The sequence below is a fragment of the Paroedura picta genome, chromosome 7, assembly GCF_049243985.1.
Source record: "Paroedura picta isolate Pp20150507F chromosome 7, Ppicta_v3.0, whole genome shotgun sequence".
In the NCBI taxonomy this organism is placed as follows: Eukaryota; Metazoa; Chordata; class Lepidosauria; order Squamata; family Gekkonidae; genus Paroedura; species Paroedura picta.
In genome coordinates this window covers 123848220-123870467 of record NC_135375.1, presented here as the reverse complement: position 1 = coordinate 123870467, position 22248 = coordinate 123848220, and the positions used below count along the sequence as shown (strand labels likewise).

The 22248-nt window shown below is 54.7% G+C and overlaps 1 protein-coding gene across 3 annotated transcripts; it reads right to left on the bottom strand.

Moving 5' to 3' along the window:
• Nucleotides 1-669: 669 nt before the first annotated feature.
• Nucleotides 670-22039, bottom strand: SYCE3 (synaptonemal complex central element protein 3). Of its 3 annotated transcripts, none has more exons than XM_077346352.1 (3): nucleotides 21828-22039; nucleotides 3584-3692; nucleotides 670-908 (listed from the first exon to the last, which is right to left on the bottom strand). In XM_077346352.1, exons 2-3 carry the CDS (start codon nucleotides 3690-3692, stop codon nucleotides 742-744), a joined length of 276 nt encoding a protein of 91 aa, XP_077202467.1. In that variant the 5' UTR covers nucleotides 21828-22039; the 3' UTR covers nucleotides 670-741. The 3 variants fall into 3 exon arrangements, with proteins under 3 accessions (XP_077202467.1, XP_077202465.1, XP_077202466.1); XM_077346350.1 differs by having other exon boundaries at nucleotides 21859-21996; XM_077346351.1 differs by lacking the exon at nucleotides 21828-22039 and adding an exon at nucleotides 21364-21553.
• Nucleotides 22040-22248: the final 209 nt, after the last annotated feature.

Sequence of the window (22248 nt, the reverse complement as noted above, 5' to 3'; positions counted from 1 at the left end):
AGGTGAACGCCTGCTGAGAACACACCTCCCATTCAGCTAACTCATTCAACACAGTTCATCTGTATAGTAGGGATATTTCCATACCCATTCTCCTTATTTGATGGGCACCTATCTCATAGTAATAACTAATGAGAGAGAGAGAATTACACACCCTATCACAAAAATCATCATTGATTCAACCATAATAGCCTATTCACACAGCTCTTTCAACCTGTGGTAGCTATTGTCTCTCTCAAGTCAACTCCCACCAGCTGTTAGTCACATTAAAACACATGTGGCACTTCACGCTGAACCACCAAATTGGATTTCAACATTTGGCTGCAATCAGGGTGATTATATGTTGGGAAATGCTGGAGCAGCATTGTCTCATACTGTGGATTTATGGTACACACACATGCTTTCCCCAATAAGCTGGCCACTACTGAGTTAGGCAAAGTGGCTTAAAACTATTACAATCTAAATATTTGATTACTGAGATTTATCAAGTGAATTCAAACATCCATTTGCTGACACAACTATAGGCAAACCAATGCACAACACTACCATCACTGAAAATAAACATTATCCTTACATATGAAGGAACAAATGAAGAAACAGGTATCCCCCCCAAATCCCACAGGAAATTTGATACAGAGACACATCAAATGTACTTTCCAAGGCATTTAGAAATACTGAAAGAAGTAGTTTATTCAGATAAAGGCTTCCAAGGCTTGTCCTTCCACCAGAGTGCTTAAATGCTACTTATTCTTTTTGTTCAACACCTTTAGTTTCCTTCAGCATTTCTTGCCAATTTCTCTCCATTTCCTCCTTACAGGTGAGAAAGGCATCTTCAAGCCGTCTCATTGAGCTGGCCAAGTCTGGGTTAGAGCGCATCACCACCATATCATAAGCCATCCAGGTAGCCTGCACTGGGACAACCCAAAAGACACTTTCAGTAACTCCGTGGGATGGAGGAGGAGACAACTACAGGCATGAGAAGAAAGGGTAAAGCTGCTAACAAGACTAAACCATTGCGAGTTCTCATTTAAGACAGAGTCCTTTCAAATATGATACACTCTTAAGTGAGATTAAAATCACTGCCCATAAATAACTGCACTGCAGTAAGTACTAGCCTAGCGTACCTGTCCCAGTTTCTCAACAGTTATTGACTCCTAAGGACAGATTTGCTTCAGCATTTATTTGTTTTACCTATGAAGATGTAACTATGACAGCCCAACTTCCATCATAGGCTGTCTCAAACAGCTCTTAACGCAGACATGGAATGCCAGGGCACAAAAACAGGAGATTGCATGTGCAAAGCATATCATTACAAGCATGCTAATATTATCTGACTTTCCCATCAGATTGCCTGCACTAACTAATGTGATTATATTAAACGAATGTGATTATTTTAAATGTATCACTATTTTTTTCATTTATAGCCTAGTAAACCTCTGAGCAAGCACTAGTTGGCATTTTAATTAATATCTCCTTTGCATAATCCATTTTATGATAGTTATGTACAAATACAAAAGAAACTGTCACAAGAAAGAGAGGAAATAAAGTTTAAGGGCAATTTTAAATATAATAACGAATCAACAAGATAGTAAGTTATATATACAGGGGGTTGGACTAGATGGCCTGTATGGCCCCTTCCAACTCTATGACTCTATGATTCTATATAATATATAAACGATTAATGCAGACAGTCTACCTATGCAGGAGAAAATATGGCCCTAATAATGCGAATTCCAAGGTAAACCAAGGACCCATTTCTATTCCTTGTAGCTGTGGAGGAAGTTATGAAGAGTTTATCCTATGCATACTTTCCAGTAGTTAGAAAACAGGAAAACTTCACCCCCATGTTAAAATTAAATAGCTCTTTGTTCATCAAACTGTATTTTACCGCAGACTACTCAGGTTTATTTAAGAGTGCATCTTCTTAATACGAAGGAGGGAAACAGCACTACATTAATTGTTTCTTAAATGTTTTTAATACAGGCCTGCTTTAAGTTTATTCTCTGTTCTGAGAGCCAGCTTAGTATAGTGGCTAAGAGCAGCAGCCTCTAATCTGAAGAACTGGATTTGATTTCCCATTCTTCCACATGCAGCCAGCTACACCTAGGTTGACCTTGGGCCAACCGCAGTTCTCTCAGAGCTCTCTCAGCCTCACCTACCTCCTAGGGTATTTGTTGTGGGGAAAGGAATGATAGGCAATTATAAACTGCTTTGAGATTCCAGGTAGTAAGAAGCGGGGTAAAAAAAAGAAGAAGAAAAAAACAGCTCTTCTTCCTCTAAAGTCCCCTGATCCAGCATCAGTCATTTGTTCCAGGTGCAAAGATTTTGCAAAGAGGAATGCACACAAGAGAAATCCTGAGGCTGAGTGCTACTATCTGTGAACTACAGACTCAACCAACACCAACAGAATAGGAATATAAAAAGCTATGATCAATACTTCCTAAAATGACACACTGAAATACACCATTTAGACAAAGTAATAACTCCTTCCAAATCAGAAAAGGATGATAGTACAGATGGACAGTAACCCCCCCCCCCCCCCACAACACACACAGGGAATATTCAGTATGGAGAATTGAGGATCCTCTGTCAGTGGCTTTCAATGCCATTGTTGCTGGGTGAGACAAAAGTTTCATTTGCACAAGACGTTCTCTGTCCCTGACTTCTGTGCTATCTCCTCACCCCTCAAACATCTTGATATTCCTCCATGCTCCCTAAGAGAGCTTAGGAACTGTATTTCGAGAAAATTCAGTGATGTAATGATCATTTTTTCAGATAAACAATGAATGAGGTATAGTTTAAAACATTTAGCCAGTAATCTGGAGAAAAAAAGACAGAAAAAGTTTATAGGTATGTACTTATTAGTGGAAAGATTCAGTAAGACTAATCAGTAACCGCACAAAGAAAATTCTGGCAGCTAGTACCTCACAACAAAAACTTGATTAAGTTTAGAGACTTTGTTTAATTATCAAGTTGGCTTTATCAGCATTTGACTTCCATTGCATCAATACAATCCACTCCACAAGGAGTTTAGGTAAAACCAGAGCCCAATGAAAGAGCAAAGTAGAACCAAAACTCTTTTCAGTAATATACTTCATAACTTGATTCTTAGGGTCAAACTACAGAAGACAAACTCATAAGCACTCAAAATGACAGCAACATCTCTTAAAAGATACATTAGGGTTTTCTTTTTCCTAATAAACCAGTGTACTAATAGGTGAATGCTTCTTTGAAAGTAGTAGAGAGCACTCACAAAGTTGTGTTCTTATAGACAGCACTCGTATAAAATAGCTGTTGACATCCAGCAAAATCCACACCCAGCAGAAACCTATGGTTTTATTTGCACGAGACGTTTACAACCATTCCAGATTATCCTGGAACAATAGCCTTGACTCAGCTTTTAATTGTACGGGATGTGCAGGCCTAGTGGTCCCAAGAAGTTAATGAGCACCCATGCCAGACACACCGGCTTAAGCATTGTAAGGCAGAGGTGTTATCAAAATCAACTCTCCACTCAGATATTTCATTCTGGGTCAGAACCAGTGCTACTAGCAAGAATATGGATTTTCTGAAGGCATAAAGCTACCTGATAGTTTTTCTATGTCTTCTAGGAGCTTTTCTAAGTCTTTATTCAGGTCCTCAAGCTTTTTGACCATATTGTCATAGCTTCGTTCACAGGGTTCACACTTGGCCATCTAAAAAGAAATGAACAGGAGATTAGTGGCAATGGGTAAACATAACGGAGGCTCGTTTTTAAAGCATATAACAACCTTCAGACTATTTTTAAAAGCACACAGAGCAGTAGAGTGCTGGGTAAAAAAAATGAATCTGAACAATCCATCCTATTGTTGTTGTGAATAAGTGCAGATTTTGCCAGAACTCTGAGTAGGAAACGGATACCTATTATCTGCAAACAGCCGTCATCAAACGTTTTTCCAAGAGGCTGTTAAAACGCCCTGGTGAGCCTAGAGAATAAACTGACATACTCTTAACGCGGATGCTGGAAAGTAACTATATTTGGATAAAACATAAGCCCTTAACGATTAATTCATCACCTCTGAAAATCAGAGCACTTTCTAAGTGCCAAAATAAGGGTTTAAACACTTAACTTCAAACACTCCAGATTTCAAAACTGTACTACTTGACAGATGTGCAATAGTGGGCACATGGGGAAAGAAAATCTAATATCCATTACCGTAGTAAATGTAGAATAAAATTAAATAAATGTATTAATCTCCAGGAAAAAAATACTCCTAGTAAGTTGTCCCAAAGCTCCAGAGAGATTTTTAAGCACATCACTGAGTCTTTTACTGCTGTACTGATAAAGTAGCCTGGCTTAAGCCACTCAGAAGGGGCAGAAAAGGCAGATACAAAACCACTCCCTGACAGTATTAGAGTAAATAAAGAATACCTAGCATTCAGAGCGTTTCAGAGTGCTTCAGAGAATTATCTTACTCATTTAAACACCTAAGTCCAGGCGCTTGAGTTTTCAAAATTATTTTATATGGTACTGTACTTTTGGCAGTGAAATACAGAACAGTGCTGAGTGGGAGAGAAAAATACCTAAGAGTCAAGGTAGCGAGAGATGGGCTAAAAGATGGCACAGGCAATGGGGGGGGCAATGAGGGGGCTCTAGTCCAGCTATTCTCAACTTTTTTTTCTGGCCAAGGCCCTTTTAGGAGCTCTTCTCAGGTTCCAAGGTCCCCTCAAGTAGGCTGGCAGCTGGGCAGCAGAAAAAGGCCTAAGCTAAGAGTGAGATAACTATACTCTTGTCTTATATACACACACGAGACAGAGTTCTAGAATATTCAACCAAAAGAACCATGTGAATTTTTTTCGTGAATACATTAATTCAAGCACATACAAAGGGATGAATTACATAATATATTTTTTCTTTCACTTGATAAAGGTCAAAGTTTCTAACAATTTAAGACCTCATACATGACAAAAAGGGCATTTCATCTGTTGTTATCAATGCCCCCCCATAAACCCTTAGGGTTCCCCTTCTCATATTTTCAGTCCATGGCCCCCTTCAAATGATCCAGAGCCACCCCTGTTGAGAATGGCTGCACTAGTCCACACAAAGCTTATAACACAGGTGTCCCTCTGGAATTATTCCAATGGTTAATAATAATTTAGTAGCTGTGTGGCAGCAAGCAGAGAGAGCTGGATGCCCTAGAACAGAGGTGGCCAAACTTCAGCGGGATATAATACCACAGAGTAAGTACTCCACAGCTGCCATTTTCTCCAGGGGATCTGATCTGAGTCTGGAGACCAGTCATAATTCCAAAAGAATTCCAGTCCCCCCTTGGAGGCTGGCACTTCTAGGGGCTACAGGAATTATAACTTTCCATGTCTAACTGTTCCCATTCTAAACCACCACCCCTCCCCCCAGCTGTACAAGCACTTAGCTTGTTGTCTAATACTAAAAGGTCTGAGAGCAGCACAAATGGCCCCATATGATTTTAACAGCCTGCCACACGTGCCCATGAATATGAAGTGCTTGGATTAAATTAATTCAGTCTCATGGAAATCAGTTGTGGCAAAAAGGATTGGCTCCTACCCAATTGGACTAGTGGGTTGTGGGCTAGAGTTATAAATGTGTTCAATAAGATGTTACATTTAGAAAAAGAAATGAATCCAAGCTCTGGAATTACGTAGTAACCAGATTTAATGGGATTTATTTCAAAAAATGCTTCAGATGGAATTAATGGTTTGCAATAGGGTGTTCAACTATTTTAAACTGGGAAAATTAACCCAAAATTCCAGCTCCTGGTGTGAGCCATCATTTGTCCTAATTATTCACCAAATGATTATTCACAAAATGTTTCAAAGACTTGTTCTTGGGAAAAAATAATCTGTGCATATTACAATGTTCTTCAAAAGTGGATTGCTTTTGCTTAACTGTACTCAACTGTGACCACTGTGCATATGTTTACAGTTCAGTCAAATAATCATATTGAATTAAGAATAGTTCCCAGTATCTTTAAAACTGACAGTGCATGCTCTACTAATTGCTGTATTTGCTTATGTCATGAAAGTTGAAATGCCATGATAAATAGGCAGGATCCAATCATAGTTAAATTTTAATGCAGTATAATCCTATACAACCAGCAGAGATTCCTACTCAATGCAGAATCCAACGGGTTTACTCCTTAGCATGCACAGGTCTGCAGCTGCCAAAACAAAATCAACCCATTTTCTGATACTGCCTTCACCACCCTGACTTTTTGTTGAGGCAGAGACATGATGGGGAGCACAATCCTTGAAATACTCCTGGTTCTTTTGACAGGTTGCTAGATCTGGGACCCCACGCTCTGCTAGTTCACACTCCACTTGGTTAACTGCAGGAGAATGTGGTGCTTTAACCTTCTACTTTAAACTACTTCAGTGCCTATTTTGCTGAGTTCTTTCCAGGAAGAAGAGAACAGGCCCATCTAGAGATGGGAGTAGCCAAGGCTGAGGGTTGACACGGGCAGAAAGGATGCTGAGAGGCAGCTGGTTGCACTGGATGAGTACAAAACCCTCAAGCCAGATGCTTTGCACCCAGGAATGCTCAAAGAACGTTGTAGAGAGCTTGCAGAGCCTTTGTGCATCATCTTCAAGATCTCTTTGAGGATGGGAGATGGGTCACAAGCTTGGAGGACAAACATTATCCCAGTCTTCAAAAAAGGGAGGAAGAATGACTACAGGATAGTCAGTCCACCGCTGGCCAATGCTGAAGAGTTTAGAGGACAGTTTGCAATTTGATAATCTGGAGAAGTCTGTACAGGTTTGTCTCCAACAGGTCCTACCTGTAAGTGTAAATGGGATAGCAACTATGAAACCCCAGTCCTGTATATGAAGGATAAATTCTGATCAAATTCCCCGAATATACTTACTGAGGAATAAATTCCACAGAACTGAAGTTACAAGTAAACAGGAAAAGCACTGGAGTATATATATTTGATTCAATAGAAAAAATTAAGCAAATGGCACTGAACTCTCACCTATAAGAGTCAATAGTACTTAAAAGTGCTTAGTTTTGGCTGGATCATATAACAGTGGGTATAAAAACCTGGGTTATTTGCAAGGATACTGCTGTAATGTTTTCCCCTATGGTCTCATAGAGTGCTCTTGTTTATTTTTAACTTTTAAGTGTTGTTTTTTTACACTGTCTGTGTCTAGAGCCTCTATTAAGGATATGTTTGAGATGATGAAAGAAATAAATGAGCATGCAGATATAGTATAGTATCTATGGCAACTGAGCTACTAATCAGAAAGGTCTGGATTTAAATCCCCTCTGTGCTATCAACATCCAGAGTGGTATTAGGCAAGCAGTTCTCAACCTGCAACACCTGTATACTATTATGCAGTTCTCTAACTGTGAGGGGACCCCAAAGGTGGACTGCAGTTGTCTCAGATGGGAGGACAAACAAGACAAGCTCAGAGAGGACAAATGGCGTATCTGGGGTTGCCTCAGAGCGAGGTCTGAATGGTCATAAAAACCACTTTGGGTTCAGTGATATGTACCAATCAATACTAAAAAGAACAATGAGGAGTGGAGGGCAGATCAGGAGAAATACAGATGTTCAGGCAGGGTGAAAAAGCCCTACATATTATTATTATCATTATTATTATTATTATTATTATTATTATTATTATTATTACATTTTTAGACCACCCTTCTCCAAATAGGTCTCAGGGCAGTTTACAACATAAACAGTTAAAACATAATAAAATCCCCATGAAAACTCCAATTTTCATCAACAACAAGTCACATATAAGCGGCGGTGGTCACAATTCTGATTGTATCTACCCGGATTCCCAAGTTCAGCCTGGTGGGGAGCATAATATTCAGAAGAGGGTGGCGCCAATGCAATAGATCTAACAATGATCTCGATGTTAGAGATCTCAATATTGGAGGGGATCCTCTGATGGATTAATGGGAGAGCTGCCCTGGCCTCAACCATATGCCTGGCGGAAGAGCTCCGTCTTGCAGGCCCTGCGGAAAGCTGGTAGATCCCGCAGGGCCCTTAGCTCTTCTGGGAGCTCATTCCATCAGGTTGGGGCCAGGACTGAAAAGACCCTGGCCCGGGTCGAGGCCAGGCGAACATCCTGTGGGCCCGGGACAACCAGTAAATTCATACCCGCAGAGCGGAGTGCCCTGCGGGGGACATAAGCAACCAAGCAGTCCCGCAGATAGATGGGACCCAGGCCGTGTATACCCTTAAAGGTCAATACCAATACCTTGAATCTGATTCAGAAACAGACAGGTAACCAGTGCAGATGACAAAGCACCAGCTGAATGTGGGCCCTCAAAGGTGTTCTAGTGAGGACCCTGGCAGCCGTATTTTGGACCAGCTGTAACTTCCGAGTCAAAGACAAGGGAAGGCCCGCGTAGAGCGAGTTACAGAAGTTTAATCTGGAAGTGACCGTTGCATGGATCACTGTGGCCAGGTGTTCCGAGGACAGGTAGGGCGCTAGTAGCCGGGCTTGGCGAAGATGGAAAAATGTCGTCCGAGCCACATTGGTGACCTGAATCTCCACAGAGAGGGAGGCATTAAATATCACCCCCAAATTCCTGGCAACTGGTGCAGGTGTTAATTGCACCCTGTTCAGGCATGGGAGGCGTGCTTCCTGGTCCTGCCCTCTTCTGCCCAGCCACAGGACCTTTGTCTTGGAGGGGTTGCGTTTCAGGCGACTCTGTCTGAGCCATCCAGCTACCGCTTCCAAACAGCTGGCAAATGTATCCGGGGTGGAGTCTGGCCAACCATCCATTAGGAAATAGAGCTGGGTGTCATCCGCATATTGGTGGCCCGGACCAGCTGGGCTAGAGGGCACATATAGAAGTTAAAAAGTGTGGGGGACAGTATCGCCCCCTGCAGAACCCCACAAGGGAGCTCGCAAGGGCTCGACATATTCTCCCCTATCGCAACCCTCTGCATCCGGTTCTGGAGAAAGGAGATCAGCCATTGAAGCACAGTCCCCCTTATTCCAGCTCCGGCGAGGCGGTGTACCAATAACTCGTGGTCAATCACATCAAATGTGGCTGACAGGTCAAGAAGCACGAGAATGGCGGAGCTGAAGAGATCACTTCCCCAGGAGAAAAGAGCTGCTTGTGACGGTGGGCTTGGGGATGCCAGCCTCCAGGTGGGGCCTGGGAGTCCCCTGGAATTCCAGCTCACCTCCAGACTACAGAGCTCAGTTCCCGTGGAGGAAAGGGCTGCTTGGGAGGGGGGACTTATTTATTTATTTATCATACTTATATACCGCCCTCCCCGGAGGCTCAGGGCGGTTTACATAACAAGGAACAATACATGAAACGGTCTATAAAAACATGTGAATAACCTTATAATAACTAATCGTTGTAACCAGATAACAGTGTAACAGTACAATATAACAATACAACAATGTAACAGTACAAACAGGTCCAGGGCTTATTGGTGGAATTCTGAGGGGGGACGGGGGGGGGGCAGGGGCCCTTCGGTCGCTGTTGATTATGTCTGGTCTCAGCCAAATGCCTGGCGGAAGAGCTCCTTTTTACAGGTCCTGTGGAACTGTTTAAGCACCGTCAGGGCCCTGATCTCCTCCGGGAGCTCGTTCTTGGGGATGGCAGCCTCCAGGTGGGGCCTGGGAGTCCCCTGGAATTCCAGCTCCTCTCCAGACTGCAGAGATCAGTTCCCCTGGAGGAAAGGGCTGCTGGGGAGGGTGGGCTTGGGGGTGCCAGCCTCCAGGTGGGGCCTGGAGATCCCCTGGAATTCCAGCTCATCTCCAGACTGCAGAGCTCAGTTCCCCTGGAGGAAAGGGCTGCTTCGGAGGGTGGGCTTGGGGATGCCAGCCTCCAGGTGGGGCCTGGAGATCCCCTGGAATTCCAGCTCCTCTCCAGACTGCAGAGCTCAGTTCCCCTGGAGGAAAGGGCTGCTGGGGAGGGTGGGCTTGGGGATGCCAGCCTCCAGGTGGGGCCTGGGGGTCCCCTGGAATTCCAGCTCCTCTCCAGACTGCAGAGCTCAGTTCCCCTGGAGGAAAGGGCTGCTTGGGAGGGGGGACTTGGGGATGCCAGCCTCCAGGTGGGGCCTGGGGGTCCCCTGGAATTCCAGCTCCTCTCCAGACTGCAGAGCTCAGTTCCCCTGCAGGAAAGGGCTGCTTCGGAGGGTGGGCTTGGGGATGCCAGCCTCCAGGTGGGGCCTGGAGATCCCCTGGAATTCCAGCTCCTCTCCAGACTGCAGAGATCAGTTCCCCTGGAGGAAAGGGCTGCTGGGGAGGGTGGGCTTGGGGATGCCAGCCTCCAGGTGGGGCCTGGGGATCCCCTGGAATTCCAGCTCCTCTCCAGACTGCAGAGATCAGTTCCCCTGGAGGAAAGGGCTGCTGGGGAGGGTGGGCTTGGGGATGCCAGCCTCCAGGTGGGGCCTGGGGGTCCCCTGGAATTCCAGCTCCTCTCCAGACTGCAGAGCTCAGTTCCCCTGGAAGAAAGGGCTGCTTGGGAGGGTGGGCTAGGGGATGCCAGCCTCCAGGTGGGGCCTGGGGATCCCCTGGAATTCCAGCTCCTCTCCAGACTGCAGAGGTCAGTTCCCCTGGAGGAAAGGGCTGCTTGGGAGGGGGGACTTGGGGATGCCAGCCTCCAGGTGGGGCCTTGGGATCCCCTGGAATTCCAGCTCCTCTCCAGAAAAAACAGATCAGTTCCCCTGGAGGAAAGGGCGGCTTGGGAGGGGGACTGAGGGATGCCAGCCTCCAGGTGGGGCCTGGAGATCCCCTGGAATTCCAGCTCATCTCCAGACTGCAGAGCTCAGTTCCCCTGGAGGAAAGGGCTGCTTGGGAGGATGGGCTTGGGGATGCCAGCCTCCAGGTTGGGCCTGGGGATCCCCTGGAATTCCAGCTCCTCTCCAGACTGCAGAGCTCAGTTCCCCTGGAGGAAAGGCCTGCTTGGGAGGGGGGACTTGGGGATGCCAGCCTCCAGGTGGGGCCTGGGGATCCCCTGGAATTCCAGCCCATCTCCAGACTGCAGAGATCAGGTCCCCTGGAGAAAAGGGCTACTTGGGAGGGGGACGGAGGGATGCCAGCCTCCAGGTGGGGCCTGGGGATCCCCTGGAATTCCAGCTCCTCTCCAGACTACAGAGCTCAGTTCCCCTGGAGGAAAGGGCTGTTTGGGAGGGGGACTGGGGATGCCAGCCTCCAGGTGGGGCCTGGGGATCCCTGGAATTCCAGCTCATCTCCAGACTACAGAGCTCAGTTCCCCTGGAGGAAAGGGCTGTTTGGGAGGGGGACTGGGGATGCCAGCCTCCAGGTGGGGCCTGGGGATCCCCTGGAATTCCAGCTCCTCTCCAGACTGCAGAGCTCAGTTCCCCTGGAGGAAAGGGCTGCTTGGGAGGGGGACGGAGGGATGCCAGCCTCCAGGTGGGGCCTGGGGATCCCCTGGAATTCCAGCTCCTCTCCAGACGGCAGAGCTCAGTTCCCCTGGAGGAAAGGGCTGCTTGGGAGCGTGACGGAGGGATGCCAGCCTCCAGGTGGGGCCTGGGGATCCCCTGGAATTCCAGCTCCTCTCCAGACTGCAGAGCTCAGTTCCCCTGGAGGAAAGGGCTGCTTGGGAGGGGACGGAGGGATGCCAGCCTCCAGGTGGGGCCTGGGCATCCCCTGGAATTGCAGCCCATCTCCAGACTGCAGAGCTCAGTTCCCCTGGAGGAAAGGGCTGCTTGGGAGGGGGACGGAGGGATGCCAGCCTCCAGGTGGGGCCTGGGGATCCCCTGGAATTACAGCTCCTCTCCAGGTGACAGAGCTCAGTTCCCCTGGAGGGAAGGGCCAGTTTGGTGTAGTGGTTAGGAGTGCGGACTTGTAATCTGGCATGCCAGGTTCGATTCTGCGCTCCCCCACATGCAACCAGCTGGGTGACCTTGGGCTCGCCACGGCACTGATAAAACTGTTCTGACCGGGCAGTGATATCAGTGCTCTCTCAGCCTCACCCACCCCACAGGGTGTCTGTTGTGGGGGGAGGAATGGGAAGGCGACTGTAAGCCGCTTTGAGCCTCCTTCGGGTAGGGAAAAGCGGCATATAAGAACCAACTCTTCTTCTTCTTCTTCTGCTTGGGAGGGGGTGGAGGGATGCCAGCCTCCAGGTGGGGCCTGGGGATCCCCTGGAATTCCAGCTCCTCTTCAGACTACAGAGCTCAGTTCCCCTGGAGGAAAGGGCTGCTTGGGAGGGTGGGCTTGGGGATGCCAGATTCCAGGTGGGGCCTGGGGATCCCCTGGAATTCCAGCTCCTCTCCAGACTGCAGAGCTCAGTTCCCCTGGAGGAAAGGGCTGTTTGGGAGGGGGACTGGGGATGCCAGCCTCCAGGTGGGGCCTGGGGATCCCTGGAATTCCAGCTCATCTCCAGACTACAGAGCTCAGTTCCCCTGGAGGAAAGGGCTGTTTGGGAGGGGGACTGGGGATGCCAGCCTCCAGGTGGGGCCTGGGGATCCCTGGAATTCCAGCTCATCTCCAGACTACAGAGCTCAGTTCCCCTGGAGGAAAGGGCTGTTTGGGAGGGGGACTGGGGATGCCAGCCTCCAGGTGGGGCCTGGGGATCCCTGGAATTCCAGCTCATCTCCAGACTACAGAGCTCAGTTCCCCTGGAGGAAAGGGCTGTTTGGGAGGGGGACTGGGGATGCCAGCCTCCAGGTGGGGCCTGGGGATCCCCTGGAATTCCAGCTCCTCTCCAGACTGCAGAGCTCAGTTCCCCTGGAGGAAAGGGCTGCTTGGGAGGGGGACGGAGGGATGCCAGCCTCCAGGTGGGGCCTGGGGATCCCCTGGAATTCCAGCTCCTCTCCAGACTGCAGAGCTCAGTTCCCCTGGAGGAAAGGGCTGCTTGGGCGGGGGACGGAGGGATGCCAGCCTCCAGGTGGGGCCTGGGGATCCCCTGGAATTCCAGCTCCTCTCCAGACGGCAGAGCTCAGTTCCCCTGGAGGAAAGGGCTGCTTGGGAGCGTGACGGAGGGATGCCAGCCTCCAGGTGGGGCCTGGGGATCCCCTGGAATTCCAGCTCCTCTCCAGACTGCAGAGCTCAGTTCCCCTGGAGGAAAGGGCTGCTTGGGAGGGTGGGCTTGGGGATGCCAGCCTCCAGGTGGGGCCTGGGGATCCCCTGGAATTCCAGCTCCTCTCCAGACGGCAGAGCTCAGTTCCCCTGGAGGAAAGGGCTGCTTGGGAGGGTGACGGAGGGATGCCAGCCTCCAGGTGGGGCCTGGGGATCCCCTGGAATTCCAGCTCCTCTCCAGACTGCAGAGCTCAGTTCCCCTGGAGGAAAGGGCTGCTTGGGAGGGTGGGCTTGGGGATGCCAGATTCCAGGTGGGGCCTGGGGATCCCCTGGAATTGCAGCCCATCTCCAGGTGACAGAGCTCAGTTCCCCTGGAGGAAAGGGCTGCTTGGGAGGGGGACGGAGGGATGCCAGCCTCCAGGTGGGGCCTGGGGATCCCCTGGAATTACAGCTCCTCTCCAGGTGACAGAGCTCAGTTCCCCTGGAGGAAAGGGCTGCTTGGGAGGGGGACGGAGGGATGCCAGCCTCCAGGTGGGGCCTGGGGATCCCCTGGAATTCCAGCTCCTCTCCAGACTGCAGAGCTCAGTTCCCCTGGAGGAAAGGGCTGCTTGGGAGGGGGACGGAGGGATGCCAGCCTCCAGGTGGGGCCTGGGGATCCCCTGGAATTCCAGCTCCTCTCCAGACTGCAGAGCTCAGTTCCCCTGGAGGAAAGGGCTGCTTGGGAGGGGGACGGAGGGATGCCAGCCTCCAGGTGGGGCCTGGGGATCCCCTGGAATTCCAGCTCCTCTCCAGACTGCAGAGCTCAGTTCCCCTGGAGGAAAGGGCTGCTTGGGAGGGGGACGGAGGGATGCCAGCCTCCAGGTGGGGCCTGGGGATCCCCTGGAATGACAGCTCCTCTCCAGACTGCAGAGATCAGTTCCCCTGGAGGAAAGGGCTGCTTGGGAGGGGGACGGAGGGATGCCAGCCTCCAGGTGGGGCCTGGGCATCCCCTGGAATGACAGCTCCTCTCCAGACTGCAGAGCTCAGTTCCCCTGGAGGAAAGGGCTGCTTGGGAGGGGGACGGAGGGATGCCAGCCTCCAGGTGGGGCCTGGGGATCCCCTGGAATTACAGCTCCTCTCCAGGTGACAGAGCTCAGTTCCCCTGGAGGAAAGGGCTGCTTGGGAGGGGGACGGAGGGATGCCAGCCTCCAGGTGGGGCCTGGGGATCCCCTGGAATTCCAGCTCCTCTCCAGACTGCAGAGCTCAGTTCCCCTGGAGGAAAGGGCTGCTTGGGAGGGGGACGGAGGGATGCCAGCCTCCAGGTGGGGCCTGGGGATCCCCTGGAATTCCAGCTCCTCTCCAGACTGCAGAGCTCAGTTCCCCTGGAGGAAAGGGCTGCTTGGGAGGGGGACGGAGGGATGCCAGCCTCCAGGTGGGGCCTGGGGATCCCCTGGAATGACAGCTCCTCTCCAGACTGCAGAGATCAGTTCCCCTGGAGGAAAGGGCTGCTTGGGAGGGGGACTGAGGGATGCCAGCCTCCAGGTGGGGCCTGGGCATCCCCTGGAATGACAGCTCCTCTCCAGACTGCAGAGATCAGTTCCCCTGGAGGAAAGGGCTGCTTGGGAGGGGGACGGAGGGATGCCAGCCTCCAGGTGGGGCCTGGGCATCCCCTGGAATGACAGCTCCTCTCCAGACTGCAGAGATCAGTTCCCCTGGAGGAAAGGGCTGCTTGGGAGGGGGACGGAGGGATGCCAGCCTCCAGGTGGGGCCTGGGGATCCCCTGGAATTCCAGCTCCTCTCCAGACTGCAGAGCTCAGTTCCCCTGGAGGAAAGGGCTGCTTGGGAGGGGACGGAGGGATGCCAGCCTCCAGGTGGGGCCTGGGCATCCCCTGGAATGACAGCTCCTCTCCAGACTGCAGAGCTCAGTTCCCCTGGAGGAAAGGGCTGCTTGGGAGGGGGACGGAGGGATGCCAGCCTCCAGGTGGGGCCTGGGGATCCCCTGGAATTACAGCTCCTCTCCAGGTGACAGAGCTCAGTTCCCCTGGAGGGAAGGGCCAGTTTGGTGTAGTGGTTAGGAGTGCGGACTTGTAATCTGGCATGCCAGGTTCGATTCTGCGCTCCCCCACATGCAACCAGCTGGGTGACCTTGGGCTCGCCACGGCACTGATAAAACTGTTCTGACCGGGCAGTGATATCAGTGCTCTCTCAGCCTCACCCACCCCACAGGGTGTCTGTTGTGGGGGGAGGAATGGGAAGGCGACTGTAAGCCGCTTTGAGCCTCCTTCGGGTAGGGAAAAGCGGCATATAAGAACCAACTCTTCTTCTTCTTCTTCTGCTTGGGAGGGGGTGGAGGGATGCCAGCCTCCAGGTGGGGCCTGGGGATCCCCTGGAATTCCAGCTCCTCTTCAGACTACAGATCTCAGTTCCCCTGGAGGAAAGGGCTGCTTGGGAGTGTGGGCTTGGGGATGCCAGATTCCAGGTGGGGCCTGGGGATCCCCTGGAATTCCAGCCCATCTCCAGGTGACAGAGCTCAGTTCCCCTGGAGGAAAGGGCTGCTTGGGAGGGCCACGGAGGGATGCCAGCCTCCAGGTGGGGCCTGGGGATCCCCTGGAATTCCAGCTCATCTCCAGACTACAGAGCTCAGTTCTCCTGGAGGAAAGGGCTGCTGGGGAGGGTGGGCTTGGGGATGCCAGCCTCCAGGTGGGGCCTGGGGATCCCCTGGAATTCCAGCTCATCTCCAGACTGCAGAGCTCAGTTCCCCTGGAGGAAAGGGCTGCTGGGGAGGGGGACGGAGGGATGCCAGCCTCCAGGTGGGGCCTGGGGATCCCCTGGAATTCCAGCTCATCTCCAGACTACAGAGATCAGTTCTCCTGGAGGAAAGGGCTGCTTGGGAGGGGGGCTGAGGGATGCCAGCCTCCAGGTGGGGCCTGGGGATCCCCTGGAATTGCAGCTCCTCTCCAGACTGCAGAGATCAGTTCCCCTGGAGGAAAGGGCTGTTTGGGAGGGGGACTGGGGATGCCAGCCTCCAGGTGGGGCCTGGGGATCCCTGGAATTCCAGCTCATCTCCAGACTACAGAGCTCAGTTCCCCTGGAGGAAAGGGCTGTTTGGGAGGGGGACTGGGGATGCCAGCCTCCAGGTGGGGCCTGGGGATCCCTGGAATTCCAGCTCATCTCCAGACTACAGAGCTCAGTTCCCCTGGAGGAAAGGGCTGTTTGGGAGGGGGACTGGGGATGCCAGCCTCCAGGTGGGGCCTGGGGGTCCCCTGGAATTCCAGCTCCTCTCCAGACTGCAGAGATCAGTTCCCCTGGAGGAAAGGGCTGTTTGGGAGGGGGACTGGGGATGCCAGCCTCCAGGTGGGGCCTGGGGATCCCTGGAATTCCAGCTCATCTCCAGACTACAGAGCTCAGTTCCCCTGGAGGAAAGGGCTGTTTGGGAGGGGGACTGGGGATGCCAGCCTCCAGGTGGGGCCTGGGGGTCCCCTGGAATTCCAGCTCCTCTCCAGACTGCAGAGCTCAGTTCCCCTGGAGGAAAGGGCTGCTTGGGAGGGGGACTGGGGATGCCAGCCTCCAGGTGGGGCCTGGGGATCCCTGGAATTCCAGCTCATCTCCAGACTACAGAGCTCAGTTCCCCTGGAGGAAAGGGCTGTTTGGGAGGGGGACTGGGGATGCCAGCCTCCAGGTGGAGCCTGGGGGTCCCCTGGAATTCCAGCTCCTCTCCAGACTGCAGAGATCAGTTCCCCTGGAGGAAAGGGCTGTTTGGGAGGGGGACTGGGGATGCCAGCCTCCAGGTGGGGCCTGGGGATCCCTGGAATTCCAGCTCATCTCCAGACTACAGAGCTCAGTTCCCCTGGAGGAAAGGGCTGTTTGGGAGGGGGACTGGGGATGCCAGCCTCCAGGTGGGGCCTGGGGGTCCCCTGGAATTCCAGCTCCTCTCCAGACTGCAGAGCTCAGTTCCCCTGGAGGAAAGGGCTGTTTGGGAGGGGGACTGGGGATGCCAGCCTCCAGGTGGGGCCTGGGGATCCCTGGAATTCCAGCTCATCTCCAGACTACAGAGCTCAGTTCCCCTGGAGGAAAGGGCTGTTTGGGAGGGGGACTGGGGATGCCAGCCTCCAGGTGGGGCCTGGGGGTCCCCTGGAATTCCAGCTCCTCTCCAGACTGCAGAGCTCAGTTCCCCTGGAGGAAAGGGCTGTTTGGGAGGGGGACTGGGGATGCCAGCCTCCAGGTGGGGCCTGGGGATCCCTGGAATTCCAGCTCATCTCCAGACTACAGAGCTCAGTTCCCCTGGAGGAAAGGGCTGTTTGGGAGGGGGACTGGGGATGCCAGCCTCCAGGTGGGGCCTGGGGATCCCTGGAATTCCAGCTCATCTCCAGACTACAGAGCTCAGTTCCCCTGGAGGAAAGGGCTGTTTGGGAGGGGGACTGGAGATGCCAGCCTCCAGGTGGGGCCTGGGGATCCCTGGAATTCCAGCTCATCTCCAGACTACAGAGCTCAGTTCCCCTGGAGGAAAGGGCTGTTTGGGAGGGGGACTGGGGATGCCAGCCTCCAGGTGGGGCCTGGGGGTCCCCTGGAATTCCAGCTCCTCTCCAGACTGCAGAGCTCAGTTCCCCTGGAGGAAAGGGCTGTTTGGGAGGGGGACGGAGGGATGCCAGCCTCCAGGTGGGGCCTGGGGGTCCCCTGGAATTCCAGCTCCTCTCCAGACTGCAGAGCTCAGTTCCCCTGGAGGAAAGGGCTGTTTGGGAGGGGGACTGGGGATGCCAGCCTCCAGGTGGGGCCTGGGGGTCCCCTGGAATTCCAGCTCCTCTCCAGACTGCAGAGCTCAGTTCCCCTGGAGGAAAGGGCTGTTTGGGAGGGGGACGGAGGGATGCCAGCCTCCAGGTGGGGCCTGGGGGTCCCCTGGAATTCCAGCTCCTCTCCAGACTGCAGAGCTCAGTTCCCCTGGAGGAAAGGGCTGTTTGGGAGGGGGACTGGGGATGCCAGCCTCCAGGTGGGGCCTGGGGGTCCCCTGGAATTCCAGCTCCTCTCCAGACTGCAGAGCTCAGTTCCCCTGGAGGAAAGGGCTGTTTGGGAGGGGGACGGAGGGATGCCAGCCTCCAGGTGGGGCCTGGGGGTCCCCTGGAATTCCAGCTCCTCTCCAGACTGCAGAGCTCAGTTCCCCTGGAGGAAAGGGCTGTTTGGGAGGGGGACTGGGGATGCCAGCCTCCAGGTGGGGCCTGGGGGTCCCCTGGAATTCCAGCTCCTCTCCAGACTGCAGAGCTCAGTTCCCCTGGAGGAAAGGGCTGTTTGGGAGGGGGACGGAGGGATGCCAGCCTCCAGGTGGGGCCTGGGGGTCCCCTGGAATTCCAGCTCCTCTCCAGACTGCAGAGCTCAGTTCCCCTGGAGGAAAGGGCTGTTTGGGAGGGGGACTGGGGATGCCAGCCTCCAGGTGGGGCCTGGGGGTCCCCTGGAATTCCAGCTCCTCTCCAGACTGCAGAGCTCAGTTCCCCTGGAGGAAAGGGCTGTTTGGGAGGGGGACTGGGGATGCCAGCCTCCAGGTGGGGCCTGGGGGTCCCCTGGAATTCCAGCTCCTCTCCAGACTGCAGAGCTCAGTTCCCCTGGAGGAAAGGGCAGCTTGGGAGGGGGACTGAGGGATGCCAGCCTCCAGGTGGGGCCTGGGGATCCCCTGTAATTCCAGCCCATCTCCAGACTACAGAGCTCAGTTCCCCTGGAGGAAAGGGCTGCTTGGGAGGGGGACGGAGGGATGCCAGCCTCCAGGTGGGGCCTGGGGATCCCCTGGAATTCCAGCCCATCTCCAGACTACAGAGCTCAGTTCCCCTGGAGGAAAGGGCTGCTTGGGAGGGGGACTGAGGGATGCCAGCCTCCAGGTGGGGCCTGGGGATCCCCTGGAATTCCAGCTCATCTCCAGACTACAGAGCTCAGTTCCCCAGGAGGAAAGGGCTGCTTGGGAGGGGGACGGAGGGATGCCAGCCTCCAGGTGGGGCCTGGGGGTCCCCTGGAATTCCAGCTCATCTCCAGACTGCAGAGCTCAGTTCCCCAGGAGGAAAGGGCTGCTTGGGAGGGGGACGGAGGGATGCCAGCCTCCAGGTGGGGCCTGGGGGTCCCCTGGAATTCCAGCTCATCTCCAGACTGCAGAGCTCAGTTCCCCAGGAGGAAAGGGCTGCTTGGGAGGGGGACGGAGGGATGCCAGCCTCCAGGTGGGACCTGGGGGTCCCCTGGAATTCCAGCTCATCTCCAGACTGCAGAGCTCAGTTCCCCAGGAGGAAAGGGCTGCTTGGGAGGGGGACTGGGGATGCCAGCCTCCAGGTGGGGCCTGGGGATCCCCTGGAATTCCAGCTCATCTCCAGACTGCAGAGCTCAGTTCCCCAGGAGGAAAGGGCTGCTTGGGAGGGGGACGGAGGGATGCCAGCCTCCAGGTGGGGCCTGGGGGTCCCCTGGAATTCCAGCTCATCTCCAGACTGCAGAGCTCAGTTCCCCAGGAGGAAAGGGCTGCTTGGGAGGGGGACGGAGGGATGCCAGCCTCCAGGTGGGGCCTGGGGATCCCCTGGAATTCCGGCTCCTCTCCAGACTGCAGAGATCAGTTCCCCTGGAGGAAAGGGCTGCTTGGGAGGGGGAATGAGGGATGCCGGCCTCCAGGTGGGACCAGGGATCCCCTGGAATTCCAGCTCATCTCCAGACTGCAGAGCTCAGTTCCCCAGGAGGAAAGGGCTGCTTGGGAGGGGGACGGAGGGATGCCAGCCTCCTGGTGGGGCCTGGGGATCCCCTGGAATTCCGGCTCCTCTCCAGACTGCAGAGATCAGTTCCCCTGGAGGAAAGGGCTGCTGGGGAGGGTGGGCTTGGGGATGCCACCCTCCAGGTGGGGCCTGGGGATCCCATGGAATTCCAGCCCATCTCCAGACTGCAGAGATCAGTTCCCCTGGAGGAAAGGGCTGCTTGGGAGGGGGACGGAGGGATGCCAGCCTCCAGGTGGGGCCTGGGGATCCCCTGGAATTCCAGCTCATCTCCAGACTGCAGAGCTCAGTTCCCCTGGAGGAAAGGGCTGCTTGGGAGGGGGAATGAGGGATGCCGGCCTCCAGGTGGGACCAGGGATCCCCTGGAATTCCAGCTCATCTCCAGACTGCAGAGCTCAGTTCCCCAGGAGGAAAGGGCTGCTTGGGAGGGGGAATGAGGGATGCCGGCCTCCAGGTGGGACCAGGGATCCCCTGGAATTCCAGCTCATCTCCAGACTGCAGAGCTCAGTTCCCCAGGAGGAAAGGGCTGCTTGGGAGGGGGAATGAGGGATGCCGGCCTCCAGGTGGGACCAGGGATCCCCTGGAATTCCAGCTCATCTCCAGACTGCAGAGCTCAGTTCCCCAGGAGGAAAGGGCTGCTTGGGAGGGGGACTGGGGATGCCAGCCTCCAGGTGGGGCCTGGGGATCCCCTGGAATTCCAGCTCCTCTCCAGACGGCAGAGCTCAGTTCCCCTGGAGGAAAGGGCTGCTTGGGAGGGGGGCAGAAGGATGCCAGCCTCCAGGTGGGGCCTGGGGATCCCCTGGAATTCCAGCCCATCTCCAGACTGCAGAGCTCAGTTCCCCTGGAGGAAAGGGCTGCTTGGGAGGGGGAATGAGGGATGCCGGCCTCCAGGTGGGACCAGGGATCCCCTGGAATTCCAGCTCATCTCCAGACTGCAGAGCTCAGTTCCCCAGGAGGAAAGGGCTGCTTGGGAGGGGGAATGAGGGATGCCGGCCTCCAGGTGGGACCAGGGATCCCCTGGAATTCCAGCTCATCTCCAGACTGCAGAGCTCAGTTCCCCAGGAGGAAAGGGCTGCTTGGGAGGGGGAATGAGGGATGCCGGCCTCCAGGTGGGACCAGGGATCCCCTGGAATTCCAGCTCATCTCCAGACTGCAGAGCTCAGTTCCCCAGGAGGAAAGGGCTGCTTGGGAGGGGGACTGGGGATGCCAGCCTCCAGGTGGGGCCTGGGGATCCCCTGGAATTCCAGCTCCTCTCCAGACTGCAGAGCTCAGTTCCCCTGGAGGAAAGGGCTGCTTGGGAGGGGGGACTTGGGGATGCCAGCCTCCAGGTGGGGCCTGGGGGTCCCCTGGAATTCCAGCCCATCTCCAGACCTGAGAGATCAGTTCCCCTGGAGGAAAGGGCTGCTTGGGAGGGGGAATGAGGGATGCCGGCCTCCAGGTGGGGCCTGGGGATCCCCTGGAATTCCAGCCCATCTCCAGACTGCAGAGCTCAGTTCCCCTGGAGGAAAGGGCTGCCTAGGTAGGTGGGCTCCCCAGCATTGTCCTCCACTGAGGCCCCTCCCCGCCCCGAATCCCACCCACTCCTGGCTCCAAACCCCCAAGACTGCAGGCATTTCCCAAACCGGAGCCAGCACTCCCAAGGCAAGGTCACTGTGTTTGTGCTAAGAGGTACAGGGACCTTTTCGGGGAATCTTCTCGCAAAGTCAGCCCAGGAGGGGATCGCAGTCTGGATGATGCCCTTCAGCGATCCTTTCCCGGCGCAAAACCGCGGCGTCTCCCTGCCGAGAATGGCTCCGAGGGGCCCGGGAAGGCGCGCTCTGCCCTGCCAGTGGGGCTGCCGGACCCCCCCTGGCCCCCAGCAGGGGAGAGGAGGGGGGGAGTATTTATGTATTAATTCATATTGTTACGATGATGCCGCCGCCCTTCCATAGGGCTCGGGCCGGGCGGGCGGGGATGGCGCTGAGGGGGCGCGACGCCACAGGGACCCCCCCCCACTCTAAAACAGGGGAGCGGATCCCCCGGGCGGGAGAGGAACTGCGGTCCGGGAGACCCCCGCCCCCGCCGGGAGGCTGGGAGAGGGGCGGGCGGAGGGGCCACCGCCGGGCCAGCCGCGGGGGCCTTTGGCGGCCTAACGGGGCCTACCCCTCGGGGGCTGGGGGATCCCGCCGGCCACCTTGATCGGCCACGCCAGGCAGGACAGGCAGGGCAGGGCAGGCCTCCTCCTCCTTTCTCCTCCTCCTCCTTCTCCGCCTTTCCTCGGCGGCGTCGCCTCCCCTCAGGCGCGCAGGCGCGAGGGAGGGCCGCCGCCGCCGCCGCCGCCTCCTTTTCCCGCCTAAACCCAACCGCCGTCCTCCGCCTCAGGCCGCGCCTCGCGCTCCGCCGCCGCCGCCTCCTCCTCGTGGAACCGCCTGGGAAGGAGGCGCCGACCCGTCCCGCGCCTCTGCAGGATGAGCACCACCGCCGCCGGTTTCCTCTCGACGCGTGTCGGCGCAGCCCCAAGTGACCATGCGGGCACCGCGGCTGAGGGGGGGACGCTTCGCCCGCGCTTTGCCTCCGGATTCCG

What these genes read in the sequence shown, in the direction of transcription:
- SYCE3 (XM_077346352.1), bottom strand. Translation starts at nt 3,692, where the DNA reads ATGGCCAAGTGTGAACCCTGTGAACGAAGCTATGACAATATGGTCAAA. An exon ending in AGACATAGAAAAACTATCAG is followed by an intron (nt 909 to 3,583) that starts GTAGCTTTATGC and finishes GGGTTGTCCCAG; the next exon opens with TGCAGGCTACCTGGATGGCT.